The sequence below is a fragment of the Rhincodon typus genome, chromosome 8, assembly GCF_021869965.1.
Source record: "Rhincodon typus isolate 14 chromosome 8, sRhiTyp1.1, whole genome shotgun sequence".
Classification (NCBI taxonomy): Eukaryota; Metazoa; Chordata; class Chondrichthyes; order Orectolobiformes; family Rhincodontidae; genus Rhincodon; species Rhincodon typus.
This window is the reverse complement of record NC_063339.1, coordinates 35,068,177-35,091,605: the sequence shown is the minus strand read 5'-3', so window position 1 is coordinate 35,091,605 and position 23,429 is coordinate 35,068,177. Positions and strand designations below refer to the sequence as shown.

The 23,429-nt window shown below is 41.3% G+C and overlaps 1 protein-coding gene and 1 non-coding gene across 3 annotated transcripts in view; both read right to left on the bottom strand.

The window, feature by feature from the left end:
• znf839 (zinc finger protein 839) overlaps positions 1-22,303 on the bottom strand; it is a 51,738-nt gene extending 29,435 nt beyond the window's left edge. The window contains exons 1-3 of one of the 2 annotated variants that reach the window (XM_020521886.2): positions 20,969-22,303; positions 10,807-11,724; positions 4,249-4,380 (exon numbers count right to left, since the gene is read on the bottom strand). In XM_020521886.2, the coding sequence (XP_020377475.2) occupies positions 4,249-4,380; positions 10,807-11,724; positions 20,969-22,081 (2,163 nt within the window). In that variant the 5' untranslated portion in view covers positions 22,082-22,303. The remainder of the gene's footprint in view (positions 1-4,248; positions 4,381-10,806; positions 11,725-20,968) is intronic. The other variant, XM_048599902.1, reaches the window with a different exon arrangement.
• Positions 22,304-22,729: 426 nt separating this feature from the next.
• trnak-cuu lies at positions 22,730-22,802 on the bottom strand. The gene has a single exon. It is a non-coding gene; the product is annotated as a tRNA-Lys (tRNA).
• Between the last annotated feature and the right edge of the window lie 627 nt (positions 22,803-23,429).

The window sequence follows — 23,429 nt, the reverse complement described above, 5'->3', positions numbered from 1 at the left end:
AAGTTCTGTTCCTCAAATTTGGACTCTGACGCGGGCCGTGTGTACCAGTAGCCCACCTTCTTGCATTCGGTGCGTCTCAGAAGAGTTTCCTCTTTTTCCTCTGGCAGTAATGGTATCAAGGTTGCATCCATCCTGAACTCTGAGGTTTGCTCAACACTAGGCGGAGGGGGAGCACCTACAGTTTCCAACAGGCCTTCTGGCTGTTCCGAGGGTCCAGGTATGTTCTGCTGCTGCCCTGCTTGCAAGATAACAGCTTTCAGGTGATCCACGTTTTTGTTCAGGACAGTATCACTAACCCAATCTTTGTAAGTGAAGGGACGTCACCTCGCACCAACCTCGGCTCACACCCATACAGGGCCATTTCAATGGTTCTGGTACCAAATTTCCATCCCCTGAATTAAACTGTCTCTCTCACTTACAGGCGTCACATGGCTGGCCCTGACATTCCTGCTGCCGTTTCACCCTCACACCAGGTCTAGAATATCAGGTTTAACCTGGTGTGGGTCTTCTCCACATCAGCAACCCTGCTAGAGCTATCCCTGTGATTGCATGAGGGGTGGTCCTGAAATCAAACAGGAACCAAATGGTTTTGTATCAATGGATGCTGCAGGCTGTTTCTTTAAACCTGCCTTCATTGCTTGGACCGCTCTTTCTGCTAGACCGTTGGACGATGGATGGTGTGATATATGTGCTGAATGCCATTTGACTGTAGGAAATATTCAAATTCCCTACTGATAAATGACGTCCCATTGTTCGTGATCAATATTTCCAGGAGTCAGTGTATCGCAAACGTTGCTCACAGTTTCTAAATCATCATCCCAGAGTTTGCCGAATGAACTTTAAGCAGGTCCAACCACTTTGAATGAGAGTCCACAATGACCAGAAGCATTCAGCCCGTGAAAGTTTCAGCTCAGTTGTCATGCAACCGAGTCTAGGGTTTTCCCAGCCATTCCCATGAATGTGGGAGTGCTGCTGGTGGGAATTTCTGTCCTTCTGGCACTCTGGGCACTGCCCCACCAATGCAGCTATGTCAGCATCCAACTCTGGCCACCAGACATAGCATCTTCGTCATGGAAACCCCTGGATGACCCTGGTGGAGTTCAGCCAATATCTGGCGGTAACTTTTATTCGGGACAGTCACCCTTGCTCCTCATAGTAACATGCCATCCTCTACAGTGATCTGGTCTCACCAGGTCCAGAAACGTTTCAGTCCTGGTTGCGATGGACTTTCTGTTTCCCAATTACCACCAGCTATTTTAAGTTTCGTTAGGACTGGATCTTTTTGTGTCCACAGTCGGAAATTGTCTGTGGTGAATGGAAGCGTCTCCAAGAAGTTCAAAACCAAAAACGGACTGTTCGAGGGGAGGCACAATCAGTGGAGTATCTGCCAGTGGGTGACAGCTCAAGGCATCTGCATTAGCCACTTGGCTTCCTGGACAGTGTTCTAACTTGTACTTGTATGCGCTAAGAATAAGGGCCCAATGCTGAATTCTACCGGAAGCTATGGGTAGCCTGGGCCTTCTTCAGTAGCCCTAGCAGGGGTTTGTGATCTGTTACTATGATAAATTCCCGACTGTAAAAGGTACTGGTGGAACTTCCTCATGTCAAATATGACCGCCAAACCTTCCTTCACTATCCGAGCATATTTGCATTTGGCGTCAGCCAAAATCTGGGAAGAATACACTAATGGCGTTCCTCTCCATTGGGCCACCGGTGGGCCAACATTACCCTGATACCATATATGGAGGCATTGTACGTCAGCACTACCTCTCGCTTCAGATCGTACATCCGTAGATGACGATAGCCGCTTTTCCACTTCCCTAAAAGTGACTTCTAGGCTACGCAACTATTTCCAAGGCTGATGCTTTTTCAATAGTGGGTGTGATAGTGCCAAGATGGAGGATAGGTTATATGTATGAATTTGCGGTAATAATTCTGTAACCGAAGAAAAGGCCTAAGCTCCAGTACAGACATGGGAACCAGGGCTCCTTTAATCATCCTCACTTTCTCTCCTAACAGGGGTTACCCATTTTTGTCGACACTGTAACCCAAGTAGGGAGCTTGGGGTGCCTGGAACACACATTTTCCAGATAAATGGCAACCTTGTAAAATGTTCTCCATGGTCTGCTTGGAAACGGCGCAGGCTGATGACACTCCGAATGGCTGTCTTGTATGTTGACATAAACCCTTATGGATATTATGGGTAGCGTACTTCTGGGGGTCCCCATCCAGTCGCAATTGCAGGCTGGCGTGGCTCATGTCCAGATTTGTAAAGGATAGCCCCCTCACCAGGTGAGCCTTGCAAAATCTCAGAATTGCTTCCTAGCCCCTTTGATAGTCCCAAGCCCTTCCTGAAGTACTCCTGGATATTTCACTAGGATTTCGCTGAAGCAGCCATTTTCTAATTGAAAAACATTGAGCCAATCCAGGTGAATCTTTCTCAACCTATTCTGCCCCAATTGACTTGGGCCTAAACCCTTTACTATGTAACCGCACTGACTGCTTCTCAAAAGGAGACTGGAAAGGAAGTGGTGTACCCTAAATTTGCAACGGTTCACCAGTGTATATTCTAGGCTGGCTGAGGTCTTGTGCAAACACAAGGCTTGGAATCCCAAGCGGATCTTGTTAAAGACCAATTCTGCAACCACAGATACCTCTGCGCCCGTATTGACCTCCACAGGAATAGGTGACCATTTAAACAAACATTAACTTGAATCAGTTCTGATTTGGATGTCACTAAGCAATTTAACTGTTTCAATCCACAGGTAGGGGGACTTTCCAAGGTGTGCACTCTCCTGGGTACCGGCATACGCGTTTTCTTATTCAAGTCAAGCCTTGTAGGATTCCTTTGCTATCTTGAGCCCCCTTACTGGCAACAGCTACAATGGTTTGCCAGCCCAGATCTTGAAGAAAGTTTTAGCCACTTGGCCAAGGCTTGGCTTTGTTGTGGGCTGACCTAGGGTCCCCCTGCTCAGGATATGCCCTCTGTGAGGCACTGCGATTGCCTACACAAATGCTGCTCCCCAAATTCAGTTGAACAGGTGAGGGAGTCCACTTCCATTGGGACGTCCTGTAGCTCCCATGCTCCAGTTGTTGCATTTTCCATTGTCAAAGCCAGTTGTACTGCCTGTTGGAAATCCAGTTGGGCTTCAGCTAGTAGGCACTTCTGCATGGTCACAACATTAATCCCACATACCAGACGGTGTGTCAATATTTCAGAGTTAACCTATAATCACACGCCTCTGCCAGTCATCTCAAACTTGTTAAAAATCCCGATACAGACTCCCCTAGTTCTCTAACAGCCTAATAAAACCGATAACGTCTCAGGATTAGAGGGGGTTTGGGGTTGTAATATTCCTTAACTAAAACAATCAACTCTTGGAAGGCTTTAGTGTCTGGTGCCCCTTATAACTGAGAATGCTACGGGTCCGCATGTAGTCAGAAGGATTACTCATGCTTTTCATCTGCTCCAATATCATTTGCCCTGAAAAAATATTGCATTCTTTTCACATACTGCGCCCAGTCTTTGACAGCAGGATCAAATGAGTCAAACTTCCCAAATAAAGGCATGATGCCAGAAATGCTTACCCCAACTCCAAGATGACTGTAATAAGTAAATATTCTTCAAGCATGTCCTGCTTTCTCTTGTCACCACTGAAATAACGGCACCGAGGCCGGTGTCCCATCACCAAGTCATCCTTTATTTATATATGCACAAGGTACTGGCTGTGCCCAGCCAGCTTGGAGTTAGTTGCCTGAACTGAGGAGATTCTATTCTCCTGGTTATGTTGGTCAGCCAGGGCTTCCCCGACTGGGGTTGTTAAGCTGGACCAGTGACCTCATAGTCAACAAGATTAACCTGGTCCCAAATCATTACACTTCCCTTTTTGTACCTACTCCTGAACCTTTGTTTCTCCCCTCTTCTGTATCCTTCCCTCTCTCTCCCCTTTCGTTAATCTGCCTATCTCTATCTACTGCTCTCTCAGCTCTCTTAACTCCACTCTTCTCTTCCTTTGCTTGTTCTCTTCTCACCTCCCCACCTTCAGCACCAAGCTTTACTCCATGTGTTTGGCGCAATGGAAAGAATAATAATAAATACACTTCACTAAAAAATTGTCAAGATACTATATTGGAGAGATGATCTGCATTATATTCAAAATTCATGAAATACTTTAGAAAACTTTGAAATGGCAGGTTAGAAATTTACACCCAGGTTTATCCAAAGCCATGTGCACTAAAAGCTATTACCTCTTTTAGTCTTGCTTTCCTCTTTAGTACTTGATCTTGCTGATAAGCATTGTTGTGATGTTTTGGAGGTCGACCACGTCGTACAGTCCGGCGGTGTCCAGGAAAATGTCGTGCTAATGCAACCTTTTCAGTCTACAGGAAAGATAATCTTGCACATTTTACTTTGTATTACTGAAAATCAAATTATTTTTCTGTACAGGTATGACTAATACTCAATTCTGACTAAAATACTGCAGTGTTATTGGGTACAAATACATAGAAATAAAATACAGGGAGATGAATGATGAAATGATTTGCCAATAAGCAAAGATAAAGCACCCTCTCTCATTAGGGCGAGAGCGCGACACACACGCACACAACCGGTGATAGGTTAACTGGAGCGTCACCACATCTCAGGTGAGGGGAAGAGGTTGAGAAAGAGTCCTTCATGGTACACCAGCCAGTATGGGAACCGAATCCACATTACTAGCATCACTCTGCTTTGCAAACCAGTCGTCAAGCCAAGTACTACATTTGGGCTCAGTAAATAACCAAATTGAATAACTTAGTCTAGTCAAATTAGCCCAAAACAAAAGCAGAATACACAAAAAAAAAATCCAAAAACACCTAAACATAGCATTTGCTTCACATCAGAATAACCTGCACAATGCTCATATCAATATGCATTCTGTCCTTCTCATTAAACAATAGAATTCTACACTTAACATCTCAACAACCAATCTTTGAATTAAATCTTAGAAACATGCCAAGATACAAGTACAGGGCTAGGAAGAAACTTTGATCAAGTTGAAAAAAAAAATCACCAATTTTAAACGGAAATAAACAAAAGTGCACATAAACTGCATGGTGGGCTGATTAAATATCTTAACCATCACAGTGCAGATTTATACACATGAATGTAACTCAAGTAACATCTGAACTGACACAAAATAAGAGATAACAAGTAGAGTAAACACATGCAAATGAGCAATTAAGTCTTGCATGTTAAATGTGAACCAGTCACAATGTCGAAAACTTTCAGTCAGATTTCACATCAATAAAAAGGTCATCCAACTACTTGCATTTAGATTGCAGAAATTAATAGCTCATGGTGCTTCACGGAAGCACAAGGAGCAAAAGGATCAAAGCAGACAAGCAAAGATAAGCAATCAACAGCTTGATCAATGAGAAATTGTACAGAGGATTGAAAGAACAAAGAGTAAGAATTACAGAGAATGGGGCTAAAAGCACAGATGCCAATTAATGTTCCTGTTAAGCTGCGCAATGGCTATAAAGTAACAGAGGCACTGTACAGTGAAAAAATAACATGCACATGACTACCCAAGAAATGTAAAGTAACCAGGTGCTGAAAGAAAACAGATTATAGACTAAGTTTAAATGGCAATACTGGTGCCAATGAAGGTTGGAGGGGATTGCAGAAGAAGCCAAAGTCAGAATGGAGATTTCAGCCAGACAAGCCTATTATGCGATTTATAGCAAGTAACAGTATTTTGTTTTGAGACTACATGGAAATAACTTGGGTCAGCAAGCATGTGGGTGCTGGTCAAGAAGTTCATGCCGCAGAATAACACAGAACAACGTATTTTGGGTCAGTTGAAGTTAACAATACAGAAGGGCACCATTGAAATGGTTTATTCTGAAAGTGACAATGGCATGGATGAGGACGTCAATAGAAGATGGGCTGAGGTACAGTAGAGGCAGAAGCAGGTGCTCTCTGTAGTATGCAGAATACAATGTAATTCAGGATAGAAAAGGAGGATGCAGGGAAAACAATCTGCTGTAACTCTAAAGCAGTAGGAAGGGTAGATGAAATCAATGGCAAGAGTGTGGAATTTGTGGGAAGTTTAAATACAATAGTTTCAGTCTTACCAGGTCAGCTGGAAAATATAGCTCATTAAGTCTAGGTGTCAGATAATGGTGGAGAAATATTGCTGGTTTTGTCAATTTAATTGCCACAATGTCAGAGAATGATGTAGCAAGGGACCACCATGTATTTGACGATAAGGAAGGAACCAAGAATATATTCTTGGTGAGAAGGAAAATTACTGGCAGAAATACTCAAATTATAAAATTACATTGTAAGAATTGAAACATGAAAGAGAAATCACACTAAAGCTGACAGAGGAAGGAGTCAACTACATCAAAGGCTGCTAATATAAAATGGGGAACTAATGCACCACAATTGCACAAAATCATCTGTAATCCGGAATTTATGTTTTTACACAGGATGTGGGTGCCCAGCTAGACCAGCATCCTTACTTGAGAAGGTCTGGGGAACCACCTTTTGATCTACAACAGTCAAAGTGTTGCAGTGCTCTTTGGGGGAAGAGTTCCAGGATTCTGACTCAGTAGCATTGAGTAAATGACAATATAGTTCCAAGTCAGGATAGAGTGTGGCTTGGAAAGGAACTACAGGTGTTGTTATGCCCATACATCTGCTGCACTTCTGCAACTTGGTGGCAGAGGTCACAAGGTTGGAGGTGGCATCAAAGGAACCTTGGAAAGTTGCAGTGCACCTTATGGTGGTAACTTTGCTGCACGTACTGCACGTTGGTGGTGGAGGGAGTGAATGTTTACTGCAGTGGGTGGGGTGCCAATCAAGCAGTTTGCTTTCACTTGGAAGGTGTCCAGCTTGAGAGTGTTATTGAAGCACCAAACAGATAAGCAAGTGGACAGTATTCCATCACACTCCTGGCTTGTGCCTTGTCAATGGCAGACTGACCAGATGTTAATAAAACCGTAAGATAGGAGCGGAATTAGGCCATTTGGCCCATCAAGTCTGCTCCACCATTCGATAATGGCTGATAAGTTTTTCAACCTCATTCTCCTGCCTTCTTCCCATAATCCTTGATCCCCTTATTAATCAAGGGCATACCTATCTCTGTCTGAAATACGTTCAATGACTTGGTTTCCAAAGCCCTCTGCAGCAATGGGTTCCACAGACTAGCCCCCCTCTGGATGAAGAAATTCCTCATGTCAGTTATAAATGGTCAGCCCTTCACTCTGAGGTTATGCCCTAATCTCTCCTACTAGTGGAAACATCTCTTCCACCTCCACTGTATCCAGGCCTCTCCATATTCTTCAAGTTTCAATGAGATGCCCCCGCTCATCCTTCTAAACTAATTCTAGTACATACGGAGTTCTCAACTGCTCCTCATAAGACAAACCCTTCATCCCCAGGATCATTCTTGTAAACCATCCCCTTGCCCCCTCCCCCAAACACCAGCACATCCCCCCTTAGACATGGGGCCCAAAGCTACTCATGATATTCCAAATGTGGTGTGCCCAGAGCCTTATGCAGCTTCAGCACTACATCTCTGCTCTTATAAGCCCTCTTGAAATGAATGCTAACGTTACATTTGCCTTCCCAACTGCCAACTGAACTTGCACTTTAACAATATCCTGAACAAGGACTCCCAAGTTCCTTTGTGCTTCACATTTTCAAAGCCTTTCCCTGTTCAGTCAATAGTCTACACCTCTGTTCTTCTGACCAAAATGCATAACCTCACACATTTCCACATTGTATTCCATCTGCTACTTTTTTGTCTACTCTCCTAGCCAGTCCAAGTCCTTCTGCAGCCTCCCTGCTTCTTAAACCCCTCCAGCTATCGTTGTGTCATCTGCAAATTTTGCAACAATGCCCTCAGTTCACTAAAATATAACATGAAAAGTTGTGGTCCCAATACTGACCCCTATAGTAATCCATTAGTTGCCATTCTGAAAAAGACCCCTCTCTGCCTTCTGCCAGTGAGCCAATTGCTATCCATGCTAGCACCTTGCCACAAACACCACGGGCTCTTATTTAATAGCTTTCTGTGCGGCACCTTGTCAAAGGCCTTCTGGAAATCCAAACAGATCATGTCCACTGGCTCTCCTGTGTCAAAACTTGCTCGTGATCTCCTCTTAACAAAACCATGTTGACTCAATGCCATTTTACCGTGCACCTCCAAGTACTCAGCAATCTTATCCTTATCATTAGAACCCTAAAATCTTACCAACAGCCAAGGTCAGGCTAACTGGCCCTATAGTTTCCTGTCTCTGCCTCCCTCCCTTCTTAAACAGGGTTGTTAGATTAGCCTTTTTCCAGTCCTCTGGGATCCTCCTTGAGTCCAGTGATTCCTGAACGATCACCACCAATGGCTCTAGAATCTCCTCAGCTATCTCCTTCAGTACTTTGGGGTGTAGTCCATCAAGTCCAGGTGACTTAACCGCTTCAGACCCTTCAGCTTCTCCAGCACCACCGTCTTAATGATGTCACTGGGAAAACGGGAGCAAAGCAACCAGATGCAAAATTTCTGGGTTTTGACCTGCTTTTGTAGCCACAGTATTCATATGACCAGTTTTTGGTCAATTCTAAACTCCAAGATATTGAAGTGAGGAGGAGCAGCAAAGGTAACGTCACTGAACGTCAACAGAGGATGGATAGATGTTTTGCTGATGGAGATAATCTTTGCCTGGCACATGTAGCGTGAATACGGTTTGCCACTCATCAGTTAAGCCTCTAATTTGTCCACGTCTTGCTGCACATGGACACAAACAGCTTCAGTATCTGGAGAATCAGAAATGGTACCAGACACTGTGCAATGAATCATTTGCTGATACTTGACCGTACACTGGGTCAAATGCTACCTTGCAAGGGCATTCACTCTCACCTCAGCTCTGATTTCAGCTTCTTTATCCATGTTTGGACCAGAGTTGTAATGAGGTCAGGGGCTAAACAGCCCTGGCAATTTCAGCATTGCAGCAAGGGCAGAAACATCATTTGAGAAAACAAAAAAAGTTGTGATAAAGATAGGAATTTTGGAGTTGACAGCATGTTCATGATTCCTGCTAGAAAGGGAGGGTGCTGACTTTGCTGAGGCAAAGGTGACATGAGGGAATGATTTAGCAAATGACAGCTGAAAAACTGGACAATGGAGAGGCAAAGGATAGACAGTTGAAAGAACTGGTATAAGCTACTAGGACAAAATGTATTGAAAGCAGAATTAATTTGATTCAAGCTGAATAGGTACTTCATTTTAGTCAGAAGGTTAGTACATTTTTTGGCTTCAGAAGTTTCTAGGTTACCAGAAACAGATCAATGGAATGACTAGTGGCACTTCAGCAGCAAGACTGCAAATACTGACATAGACTTACACAGCTGGAAACACACTACAGTCTGCTGCTGTTAGAATTTAAACTGTTACTACATGCAGTCTGATTAAGTATGATATATTTCCTTTTACTACAAGCCTGCAAAAATTCCTGCCACTATAAGAATCTGAATTCAGAATAACACAGAAATATCTAAAATTGCAAATCAATAAGCACACTGCAGTATAAATCAAACTATATACAGTGGGTGAAAATAGAACAATACAGTTGAGTGCTACTGGAATAGACAATTAATTTGTTCTGGAGGCTGACTGGTTATAAAAGTCTGCTTTGACACAATTCACTCAGCCATCATGTTTATTCTCCCATTTCAAATGTTTGGCACAGGTTTCAAACTTCAATTATTTTAAAAACAAACTTGTTAACCTAAAAAAGAATATAATCAATTAATTAAAAATCTCTTAATCTTTCTTTAATAATTTCAAATCGCAATTTCTCTTTTCTTCCCTTCATATTCTTCCAGATCATACAGTTGGCCTCTGTAGTGGGCCTCTGTTGAGAACAACTGACACCAGATTGTTCTGTTGTCTCCACAGTCAGTAACGGTAGAAAGAAGTCTGTCCCTTGTATGTTACATTTACAAGGAGTTTCAAACCATAGCTGCAACATATGAGACCACTTACAGGATCAGAAAAAAAAAAGTGCTTTTCCTGAATACCTGTGATAATTAAAACCTTCAGGACATAATTTTTCAAAGACATTTAATAGAATTACAGTATTATAATCACCATTTCTATATCACCTCCACTACATCTGTTTAAAATGATTGCTCAAGGGTTAACTGATTTTGCCACTAGCACTTTCATGAAACACCAAGATCCAGACAAGCTCAAATAAAAGGCCTCAGCCATAAGAATAACACTGAAATACTGAGCAAACATCGCAGACCCACAAAGAGTGACACAGTTTTGAAACATTTACATTCAAAGTCAATATATTAAGACAAAATACCTAAAACCACCAAAATTTAGATTCAAAGGCACTGAATAAATTCAAAATAATAAATGACAAATTGAATTTAAAAAGGAAAAAGAAATCATAAAATATAGTTTTTATAAATCAAAAAAACTGTCAAAACATTATGCTCAGCGTACCTTCCATTGTTATATTTCACTTCCTAATCAGTGACAACAGTTTTGAAAATTAACAGTTACTCTCAATATCTCAAGCAATGGATGCATGAATATGTTTATACTTTGCCAAACTGACCAGGAAGGTTGCAAATTTATTCATAAATCTCTGCCAAGTTAGTGAGTTACCCTGTGATATGTCCCCCCCTCCGCTTCATGCCCAGTCTAAACTGTCACATAAAAGAATATCCAGTTCAGTAGGTACCCAGTGTACTCAGCACATCATCTTCAGAATAGGGAACAGAAAATCTGAATTCATTATTTCATTACACACCTGTTGGAAGTCTTGGGAAGAAGGGGCTGTGCTGTCCACCATTACAGATGTAGCGTCAGTACCTATAGATGACACTACTAGTTCAGGAGCCATTTGACCATTTCTATCATCTCCATTGCCCCCAATAATCACATTACCATTGGATTTGTCCACAGAAGTTCTCTGTTCCTCAGAGACAGAAGCCAGCTGTCCATGCGATGGGTTGAGTCTATAATGCCGGGCTAACCCTCCCCTTCCAATGTAGGACTTTTCACAAGTATCACATTTGAATTTTTTGGGTTTGAACGAGCAAGGTATTGAAAGGCTTGACTCATCCACTTTTGTTTTCACATCTTCTTCGTCAAAACTGTATTCAGAATAATCATCAGAGTCTGACTGATGGCCCTCTGCCAAATCTTCAGTTTTGATAAATTTGTAGTCCTTTACTTTGTATTTTGGAGGTCGTGATATTCGACCAGATCGAGTTTTAATCTTCACAGGTTTTTTCTCCTTTGATTTATCGCTAGGTTCATGCTTCTTGGTATGGCTAGAACAAACTGAATTTCCTACAGCTGTTGTAATGGCAGTTACACTGGTACTTGCAATACCAGACTGTCCACTGATGCTCACTCCTGGAATCACTCGAATGGCATTTACAGGTGCAAGTGGAGGAGGCTGGCGCTGAACAAGTAGCTGAATTGGAGGTTCTGAAGAACTGTGCAAAATATACTGTTGTGTTCCAGATGTTGAAATTGGCTGGATTCTAATAATCTGAGGTCCAGAAATATTAACTCCCCCTGAAACAGTGGTCCTTTTGTTAGCCAGCTGACTAGATGCTGCAGGTTTGGGCTGTACTACAGCTAGAGGTGGCATAGGCCTATCTTTTTCCTCCTGCGGCTGAACTGTCTGTATATGAACTTGGACAGTTTCTAGTTGATGCTGCAAGAAAAGAGACAGAACTTAATATTCACTGACTCAAAAATTCACAAATACAGTGCAATTATTCAATGAGTAACTGATCAGTAAGGTTTAGAGTCAGAGTGCTGAGTGAAAATCTTTCAGCCAAGGTACAACAACAATGTTCCCCTTAGTAGTAACAAATGTGCCAATGACGGAAATACATAGCATGTCAATCATATGTTTTAGAATATAACATTTTGGAATTTAAGTTTAACCAGTTTAAAATTGATAAACAACCAAGATAACTTAAAATTCAAAGGTCTAACACAATTTTTAACCTTTCAAGTCAATATGAAGGTATTTTACATGCTATTTCCCAATCCACTGGGACCCTTCCATAATCCAAGGAATTTTCAAAGATTATAACGATTTATCTATTATCAGTGCAAACACTTAAGGTTCAAGGATGCAAACCTTGGGACTGCTCAGCCTTTAGCTTGATTGATTTTCTTTGGTACTTTTTCCCAGTTGATCATTTCAAGTTCACACCCACCCCTTTGAGAAGTTTTAAGTCTTCTATTGTGAAAACAGACAAAATACCTGTTCAAAGCCCTCACAATTTCTTTACTTTCCATTATCAATTCTCCAGACCCACTCTTTTCCTATTCAAATATTCCCAACCTTCAAATCTACCCAAACGTGCCCCTGTTAAAATTCCAAAGTTTGCTCAAACAATGACCACCAGGGTTCAATAGTGAGCAAGACAGGAACAGAGAGAAAACGGGAAATATTTTCTTTTCAAACAAAAGCAAATTACTGTAGATGCTGGAAATTTGAAATTAAGACATAAATATTAGAGAAACCCAGCAGCTCTGGCAGCATTCGTGGAGCCAGAAAATAAAGTTAATGTTTTGAGTCCAATATAATTTTTCTTCGAGAAAATAAAATGCAACAGTTAGTTAAAATTGTACTTCAGAAAACAAACATACTGTATTTTAACATTCAGTGTCACATTGTCATACATTTCAATTTGATGAGGAAAAGATGAAGAAGTGTTTCAAATTAAACAAAACCTAACTTTGAGCTCACAATACAATTGGTCAAATAAATTTACAGGCTGTTCCAACATAACTACAATGTTATGGGCATACAACTTATAGATCAACAAAAATTATGCTACTCACTTGAAGTGAGACAAGGACAATACAATCATTTCCACATTTAAAATAAGAGTTTGGCTACACGTACAATTAAAGAGGATTAAAGATTTTAACTATCAATAAACATTGAGTAATTCTGATCATATTCTCCAAAACTGTCCAGAAAGTGTATTAATGATGTGAAATGAAAAAATATACATAAGAAATGCTGATTATAATATAATGAAATCAAGTCATTTTGCAAATTAAATTAAATTTTTGAAGCCCAATGTTATGCTAACTTCAACTTGCTTTGTTCCAAAATCTGTAACTGACCATTAATAAACAGTTGGTGTAATTTTCTAAAAGTCAATGTGCGTAAACAAAACCTGTGACAGTTGCAATTTGATAACTGGAAGAAAATTCACACAAACAGATGTGTTGTGATATTTTGTTACCAAGTTTTCAGATATGACACTATAATTTTTACCTAATGATGTACTGTACTTACAACAATGCCTTATAAGCACTTGCACTGTTAACATAACTTTTTTTAAAACTGATTTTCCACATAAGAGGAACCTAACCCATAAAAATCTTAAACACAATTCTAGAATTTAAGAAAGTATGCTTTTCTTAAGTACATGAATTTGAATAGGCATGGTCAAATACGCAATATATTGGAAAATCAGGAATGAAAATTAAAACGATAACTTCAAACAAACACCTTTTCTCTCCTGAGGATAACTAGTCATATTGGGTTAAAAAAAAGTTCCTTAGAAGAATGATGAAAATACTTCTTATACATGGTACTATTGTTAAATGCTGCGCATACAATGTTGTGCCTCAGGAGGAGTTTTCCAAGGAATTAGCCTAGTTCAATTGCTCCTGTGATCTCCATCCATTCTTTTCATAATATGGTTTGAGGTGAGTCACTACAAATTTGATTATTGTGAAACTTCAACTAAGTGTTCAGACAGGATGAATTTCAAACTCTAACAATGCTCCAATCTTGAATTAGTTAAATTTTAGCTTAAAATCTGTATTGTAAAACTCAAGAGGTCAATCAACACAGTGCTGTATTTACACTACAGTGTTGGTGTGAAGCAGTTTGACTTTTCAATGATTAAAGAAGTTGAAAAATAATTTTAAAATTATTGCAGGACTAAAAATGCGCATGCACACTTAAACACAATGTATAGCATTCTAGTAGTGTAGGTAGCAATCAGGTTAGACACTAATTCTACATTTCTATGTCAAATTCTAATCACTGAAATAGCACTGCACCGACAATACAAATGTGATGAAAATACAACCACTGCAGTTGGGTCACTCAAGTCAAAAGAAACATGACTGATCCCTTAAAAGGTATACGGAGGTATTTTTAAAAGAGGTCACATTAAGATAACTGGAGTGAAGTCTTTACAAATGACCTATGCAATGTAAAAAAAAAATTTGTTCACAGAACATTGGCACACTGAGAAAGGTCAGCATTTATTTCCCATATCTAATTTCCTCAAGAATTTGGTGAGGAGCTACCTTCTTTAACCATTGTAATTTTATCTGATGTAGATACATCCACAGTGCTGTTAGGGAGTTCCCAGATTTTGTTCCAGTAGCAGGTAATGTACAGCAAAATAGTTCCAAACTCAGGATTTGGAGTGGAACGTTCAGATGGAGTCGCTCCTATGCATCTCCAGCACTTGTTCTTTAAGCTGGCATAGCTGTTACAGGTTTTAAAGGTACTGTCGAAGGAGTCTTGGTGAGTTGCTAAATTGCATCTCAAATACGGTATAGTATGCTCTGTTATCATTGTGATGCTAGTCATTTTGGAAGTGAAGGTTCAAGGGGATGGATGGGGTGCTAAGGAACTAATGTTTTTGTTCTGAATATTGAGATTCTTGAGTATAATTGGTTCTGCATTCATCCAGGCAAGAGAAGAGAATTCCATCACACTCCTGATTTATGCCTTGTAGCTGGACAGACTTTAGGGAGGCGAGAGGCAAGTTACTCACTGCAGAATTCCCATCATTTAACCTTCTGTTAAAACTATAATATTTACGTGACTGGTCTAGTTAAGTTTGGCAAAGGTAAGATAAGGATGATGGGGGACTCAGTGATTATTATGCCAATAAAAGATATGAGGAGATGGTCAGCTTCACTACAAGAACAATCAGTGATTTTGAACATTGCATCAAGTTCCTCATAATTGAGGAGAATAGCTACAATTGAAATGATGATTAGAAGCAGTTCAATCTTAAATGCTGATTTTCAAACTTTTAGCAATCATGAATTTCTTGTACCTCCCACAATCCTCAAAAGTATTTAAATTAAGAACCACAATAATGACAATGGCTGTAATTAATATGAAGATAAGTACTGGGATACATTGAATAATTAACATTTGACAGAAACTGAAGTGAATTTTTGCAACATCTGGTATAATTTCCATTGGATTAGCTCTAGCATATGATAGTAAGTGATAATAACTAGGCCTGGAAATATAAATTTTGCATGTTTGGATTGGTGCCTAATTAGCATACCAGCATTTTAGGAATAATCACAATGAATGTACAGTCTTGTCACAGCTTTTATTTCAAAGGAGGACAATAAACATCCAGAATCAGATTGAAAACTGACATTATATTTCGTCAAGTTTCACAGTATGCTCCAATGATCAAAACTAAGAACAATTTATAGCTATATAGTATCTTTAAGTGAAACCATCCCTAGTCACTTCACAGAAGTATTGTAGGAGAAAATGTAGTACTGAGCAATGTTAGCAAAGGAGGTCCAAAAGAAATAGGAACAGGTACAGACCCTTTGACCTCTTGAACTTGTTCTGCCATTCAACAGGATGACGAGTGATCTGAAGCTCCTCATATCCACTTTGCTGTACTTTTCCCCCTAACTCTTGATTCCCCTACGAATCAAGACTCAATTCATCTCAGCTTTAAATATACATAATGACTCTGCTCCCACAGGACTCTGTGGCAAGGAGTTCAAAAGACTCTCAACTTTCAGAAAAAAGACATTCCTCCTCATCTCAGCCTTAATAGGCACCCCTTTACTCAAACTATGCCCTCTGGTCCTGTACTGTCCCATGAGGAGAAACATCCTGTCAGCATTTACCTTGTCAAGCCCCTTAAGAATCCTTTAAGCTTCAATGAAAATCTCTCTCATTCATTTAAATGCCAGTGAATAGGGTCCCAACCTGTTTAGTATTTGCTCAAAAGGCAATCCCTCCATACAAAGGATCACGCTGGTGAACCTTCTCCAAATTGCCTCCAACGAAATGACATATTTCCTTAAACAGGGGGACCAAAACAGCTCACAGTATTCCAGATATGGTCTCACCAATACCTTGTAAAGTTGCAGTAAGACATCCCTACTCTTACACTCCAATATCCCTTGAAATAAGGACCAACATTTCATCAGCATTTTCGATTACCTGTGACACTTTTGTGTTAGCTTTCTGTGTTTTGTGCACAAGTGCCCTGAAGTCTGTGTGTGGAAGCTTCCAACAGTTTTTCTCCCTTAAATAATACTGTTCCCTTGTTCTCCCTTCCAAAATGAACAACTTTATATTATCCTCCATTTGCCAACTTTTGCCCACTTACTTAACCTCCCAAAATCTCTGTAAACTGTTTGAATCCCTCTCACAACTTGCCTTTCCACTTATTGTGCCATTTGAAAATTTGGCTACAGCACATTTGCTTCCTTCCTCCAAGTCATTACAAAAATATTATAAACAATTGCAGTCCCAGCACAGATCCCCATGGTACCCCACTCATCACAAGTCGCCAATCTGAAAAAGAACCCTTATCTCCACTTGCTGTTTCCTATCTATGGCAATATACTACCTCCAACACTGTGGGCGCTTATCTTATGACTTAATGTTTTGTGAAGCACCTTATCGAACACCTTCTGAATGGCAAGAAAATAGATCTGATGACCAAAACCTTGGTCAAAGAGGTAGATTCCTCAGTACATTAAAGAATTATAAGTGACATTAACAGGCAGAGGGACTTCGGGAAGGAAGTTGACAGTTTGGGACCTAGGCAACTGAAGGCACAGCACTAATAGTGAAGCAATTAAAACCAAGGACCACAAATCTGGAAAGAAACACAACACAGAATCATAGAATCCCTACAGTGTGGAAACAGGCCATTCCACCCAACAAGTCCACACTAACTCTCCAAACAGCATTCCACCTAGACCCAAACCCTACCTTATGACCCTGCATTTCCCATGGCTATTCCACCTAATCTACACATCCCTGGACAGTGTGGGCAACTTAGTATGGTCAATCCACCTAATCTGCACAGCTTTGGACTGTGGGAGAAAAGCGGAGCACCTGGAGGAAACCCACACAGACGTGGGAGAACGTGCAAACTCCACACAGTCACCTGAAGCTGGAATTGAACCCACGTCCCTGGCACTGTGAGGCAGCAGTGCTAACCACTGAGCCACCATGCCACCTTAGTTATGGAACTGGAGGAGACTATAATAATAGTGAGACACGAGGCCATGAAGGGATGTGAATACAAAAATGAGGACTTAACAGTCAAGGAATTGCTGGACTGGGAGCCAATGTAGGTCAGCAAGCAACTTAATACAAGCTAAGACACAGGTGAAGTTTTGAATGACCTCAAACTTAGAGGACAGAGTTTGAGAGCCCAGCTAGGAGCACAATGCAACAGAATCATACAAAACGGGCTCTTCAGCCCACCAAGTCTGTATCACCAAAAATATGCTACTTCCTATGCAAGTACCATTTTCCCCACACTAGGCCCATTACCTTGAATGCTATCATCCTTCAAATGCTCATCCAAGTAAATTTTAAAAGGTTGTGAGGTTTCCCAACTCAACTATCCTTCCAGACTGCCCATTACAGATCAACTCAAGCAGCTTCTAAGTGAAAAAAATTTTCCTCAAATCCCCAGCTCCAGCCTTTCACTTTAAAATTATGTCCTCTTGTTACTGAGCCTCTCTTCATAGAAGAAATGCTCAATCCCAGACAATACCTTGGTGAACTTCCTTTGTACAGGAGGGGGTACAATCACATCCTTCCTATCATGTGGCAACCAGACTGGTACACAATACTCCAGCTGTGGCCTAAACAAAATTCTGTTCAGCTCCAACATGACCTCTGTGCTCTTATAATCCATGCCACGACTGATAAAGGCAAATGCCTCATATGCTTTTTTAACTATCCTATTTACTGGCTCAGCCAGTTTCAAGGATTTGTGGACATGCACTCCAAAATTCCTGTGATCATCTGAACTTCCATTCAATTAAGTACTCTCTGGTCTTGTTCCTCCTTCCAAAGTGCATCACCTCACGCTTATTAGGATTAAATTTCATCTACCACTGATCCCACCCGATCAATCTTTGTGTCATCAGCAAACCTACTTATCATGCTCCCAGCATTCTAATCCACATGTGAATGATGTGGAGGTGCCGGTGTTGAACAAGAGTGGACAAAGTCAGAAATCACACGACACCAGGTTATAGTCCAACAGGTTAATTTGACAACACAAGCTTTCGGAGCCTCAGTCCTCCTTCAGGTGTTAGTGAGACAGGTAGTATCAGACACAGAATTTATAAGTAAAAGATCAAAGCTGCACACCATTGATGAGAATGTCCTAAGCAAACCTGAAATGCTGTTAAATCTTTAATCAGTTAGAAGGTTTTAATTGATTAATATGTATATGTAAATCCCCGAATTCCTTTCAAGTCACAGTCCTGAGAGAATTAAAGGTTTTATCAGTGTAACTTTACACTGTTACAAAGTTACATTGATAAAACCTTTAATAGCAAACTGCTACCAAGCCACTCTGGATCCCATGAGCTTTTATCGTCTTTACCAGTTTCCTGAATGGGATATTGTCCAAGGCCTTGCTGAGATCTATGTAAACTATATCAACTGCCCTCCCCGATCCAAATATTCTGTAACCTCCTTGAAATATTCCACCAGATTTGTGACTTCCCCCTGACAAAGCCATGCTGACAATCCCTGATCAAACCGCGCTCTCTAAATGGAGATTAACTTCTTTCTTCACTATCTTCTTCAATAGTTTACCTACTACTAATATGGTAGAATCACTGGTTTATAGTTCCCTGGTCTATTTCTACATCCTCCTCGTAAAGTGGAACCACCCCAGCTCCTATCCTCTGGAACCTCCCCTGTGGCCAGAGAGAATTTAAAAAGTTGAGTCAGGGTTCTTGTAATTTCCTCCCTCGTCTTCCACAGCAGCCTGGGATCCAACTCATTTGGATCTAAGGATTTGTCCACTTTTGCCTATCTACCAAAACCTCCAATAGCTCCTCGCTTCTTATATGAATCTGCTCAAAAAAGTTACAGCCCATCTCTTCCCATTCTGTACTTGCATTCTCCTTCTCCCGCGTAAGATGTAAAGTACTCATTTAAAATTCTACCAATGTCCTATGTCTTCACGCACAGATTATCCGCTTGGTTTTCCTAATAGGTCCTAATCTTTCCCTTTTCTTCTACTTGATATACTTGTAGAATATCTTAGGATTCTCCCTAACCTTGCCTGCCAGCAATTTTTCATGTCCCATCTTTGCCCTCGTAATTGCTTTCTTCAGGTTCCCCCCTACACTTTTTACACATGTGCAGGGCCTTTACTGTTTTGCTCCCTTTGTAACTGTTATATCTCTTTCTTTTCCTTTTTATTCAGTCCTGAACATTTCCAGACATCCAGACTTCTCTAGGTTTATGAAAACTACAATGGCAAAGACATTAATACGCACGAGATGAGCGAAGACTGCACAAGTTGAAGCAACATTGTAGAAAAAGAGTCTTAGTTATGGTACAAATGTAAGCTTGGAAGTTCCTCTCAGGGTCAAATGCTACACTGAACTGGCTTAATTTCAGACTGTTGCCAAGAACAGCAAGCAAGTCAGCAGCCAGTGTACCCAGTTTGGAACGGCATCCAAATACATTGACAAGATGAGTTTCAGGACAGCATGAGGGAGAAAGGATAGAAACAAGACAAAGATGAGTTCAGGGCTAGGGCAGAGGGAACAGCATAAAAGGGAAGTTCAGCCAAGTAGACTACTAGAGGGGAGAGATGCAGTAGATTCAGCAGTTTAAATTATCTCAATCTTAGACAAAGAGGTTAATGAGCTCCTTCCACTTATTGCTGGAGAGAAGGATGGAGGGAACAAAGGAGAGGGGTTTAAGAAAATGGTTTGGAAGGAAGAAAAAAAGCCATGGGTTACATTTGCATTCTTGGATGATCTGGGAATAGAGCACAACCTGACAAGTGTTTCAACTGGCCATCAGAAATGGCAGTGACTGCCAGTTGTCTGTCATACCTTTCAAGTTTGCATCCCATGAACTTAAGGAAGTGGAGATGAGGACTGTACCAGGAAAACAAATAGGATGAGAGAATAATGGTCTTTTTGGTACCAAGTTAAAGATGTAGAAGAGTACAACTGTGTAAGAGAAAACAAATGCCAAATAGAAAGTTAGGGTTTTGAAAGTGAATTTCAAAATGCAGAACTACCAGGACACAGGAAATAACAAGATTATGCCATTTAGCACCACCAGCCGACTCCACCATTCAATATCATTGATCTGATACAAGTGCCCTTTTAACTTGACTTTCACTCCACATACCCCAAGACACCCTTGTTGATCAATAATCTAACTCCAGCCTTGTATATATTGAGTCACCCAATCTCTCCTCCTGACTGGAGAAAGAAAAATGTGAAATGTAATTACTTTCTGAGAGAATAAATTTCTCTCTGTGCTCTTAGTTTTAGATTTGTTCCCAAAGAGAAGCATTCCTTCAGCATCTAATATGTCATACCCCCAGAATGTTAAATGCTTCAATAAGTAAATAATTCTAAGTTCTGATTGACTATAGTCCAAACTTTTCTCAGAAGACAACACCTTCAAGCAACAAATTAAAACCCTTTTCTAATTACTAGTGTAAGTATATCACTCCTGACAGGAGATCAAAAATGTGCACAACATCCTAAATGCAGTCTCGCCAAACCTATACAGTATAGATGTAGCAAGACTTCTTCAATTCTGTATTAACTACAAAACAAATGACATTCGAACTTATGAAAAATTGTTGATTGAAACGAAGTACCAAAAATGCATGTACCTGGGTTGAGGGTGTAACTCGCAACGGAGCCATCTTTTGCTGTGCACGTGCAATGCTTTGTTGTATACTCTGCTGAAGAGCAGCCTGGTGAGCAGCATTTTGCAACTGTCGCGTTGCATTGTGAATTACTGTCAACGGCTGAGTAAAGACAGCCTGCTGCTGTGAAACAGCCGTTAGAATCTTAGGTTGACTAGGCCGGTTCACTGTAGAGGACTGGCTGGAAATATTTATTTGCTGAATTTGGGTTGGGTTGCACGAATCTATCCTTTGGACAACTTGACTTGGATGAACACTGGCATGCATCTGCTGCATCATAGCATTGCACTCAGGCACTTGTAACATCTGATGCTGATCCGTGGAAAGCACTCGAGTTTCTGGAGGAACATATGATGCCAAGCTGGTCTTCTGAAGAATTTGATTTTCAGCAGGCTCAGCGTTCAATTGCACAACACTGTTTTTGCCGAATTGCGTCGCTTGCTGCTGAGACTTTGTAACGTGAGTGATGACTTGCTGGAGATCATCTGTCAGACCCACATGCTGCACAAACTGAGCATGTTCCTGCTGTTGCTGATGATGACTACCAAACATTTGAGCCGCTTCGCTTTCGCTTACTTCTACCAGTCCCTGTTGCTTTGCTAATTGCTCGACCAGTTGTTGCTGTTCCTCCGGGGTTAGCCCCGTGCCCTCCACGAAAGTGCCATCGGGCTGCACATAAATAATGGTGCTGGGGGTGGACTCGATCGAGATGCTCTCCAGCTCCTCCGCGGCTACCGCGAAGTCACCCGCGCTCACCGCTGCCACGGTGCCGCCAGCTGGAGGGGCCTCCGCCAGAGAGTTGATGATGCCGTTGGCGGTCAAGAGGCCGCTCGCACCATCGGCTAAAGTGCTGACCGCCTGAGTGGGCTCTTCTCCTCCCCCCACCACAACCTGCACGATCTCCTCCGGCAGCACTTGGCATGAGTGGGCATCGAACTGCTTGCAGGGCACGTTGACACAGCCGGTCTCCGCGACTGCGGTGCTCTGCTGTACCAGGGTCTCCAGGCAGTCGGTGCCATGCTGCTGGGGAGCTGCCCCCTCTTGTGTAGTCAGCCTGTTCTCCTCGTCGTCCGCCATGTTGGCGGCCCTGCTCTCAGGCAGAGGGAGTCGGGAGCGCCAACACTAATTTCTCCAGCGAGCTTTTTTTCAACCCGGAACCGGCGCCGAGGTCGAAAAAGGCAAAAACAAGCCCCGAGCAGCGGCCGAAACCGAAAAAATCGGCGAAAGGGTCGCGAGAAAGATTAATCCCCGTCCGCAAAAAAAGCAGTCGTTATGCGGACGTCACAGGCGTCGAGACAACATGGCGGAAAGCGGGTCTACGGCAGCCGGCGAAGCTGAAAAAGAACGCGGCTGCTGACGTCAGGATTTTGAGGTTGCTAGTGGAGGGGGTGGGGAATGGGGAGAGGAGGATGAAGTGACGGATCTAGGGTGGGAAAGCGGAGAAGCTCCAGGGGGCCCACATATGCCAATCCCACGTAAAACCTAAAATAATTATGAGGAGGCATCCTCTCCCCACCCGACCGGTTTTTTTTTTAAACACGAATGCTCGCGATCCCATTTCAGTACATATTTGCAGAAACATTTTTTTGGAGAGGGGGCACTGGGAAGAAGAAAACAGGGATGAAAGTCGTCAATTCAGCGAAAAGTATATTTGAAATATCTCACAAGTATTTTATACCTTAACACAACTTTTTACTTCGGGTTTGAGGAAAAAAAAGGAAATTTCGCCCAACGTGGGGCTCGAACCCACGACCCTGAGATTAAGAGTCTCATGCTCTACCGACTGAGCTAGCCGGGCGCTGTGTAAGTTGTTTGCTATAGAGGCTCATAACAACAAATCTGCTTCAACGATTCTTGTAAGGAACATTAGAGAGCTGTTTCCGGAGAATGTTGGCTAATGCATTTCATAGTTAACTACCACGAATCATAAAGGTTTAATGGGTTTGGAAAACCACAACTGTAATGAATGAAGGGAGGAATAAATAAGGTTTTAACAATATAGTGTGAAGTCTATCTTGTACTTTTTTAAAGGAAACAGTAAAATTGGATTGAGATTTTATTTTTTTTGCACCAGAAGTTGTATAAGAACGTGTTAATGTGTTACTGGAATTTTGAATCCATATATTTGATTTATTGAATACTGAAAAATGATCATTGGATACATATATCAGGAAATAGAAAATTACACTGGATGCAAAACTCTCCAGTACTGTTTTCAAATTTCTGTCACATCTGTTCCAAGTACAAAGGCCACATTAAATAGACATTTTTTGTCTGTATCTGCCAAACTAAATCTGTAGAGCACAATATTTTTTCATCTGAGTAATGTGGCCTGTGAAATTGTGGAAGAAACACAGTTCAATGTCTTAGTTCACTGGATCCTGATATCACCAAGGGGATAAGAAAAAATATTAGATAACAAGGT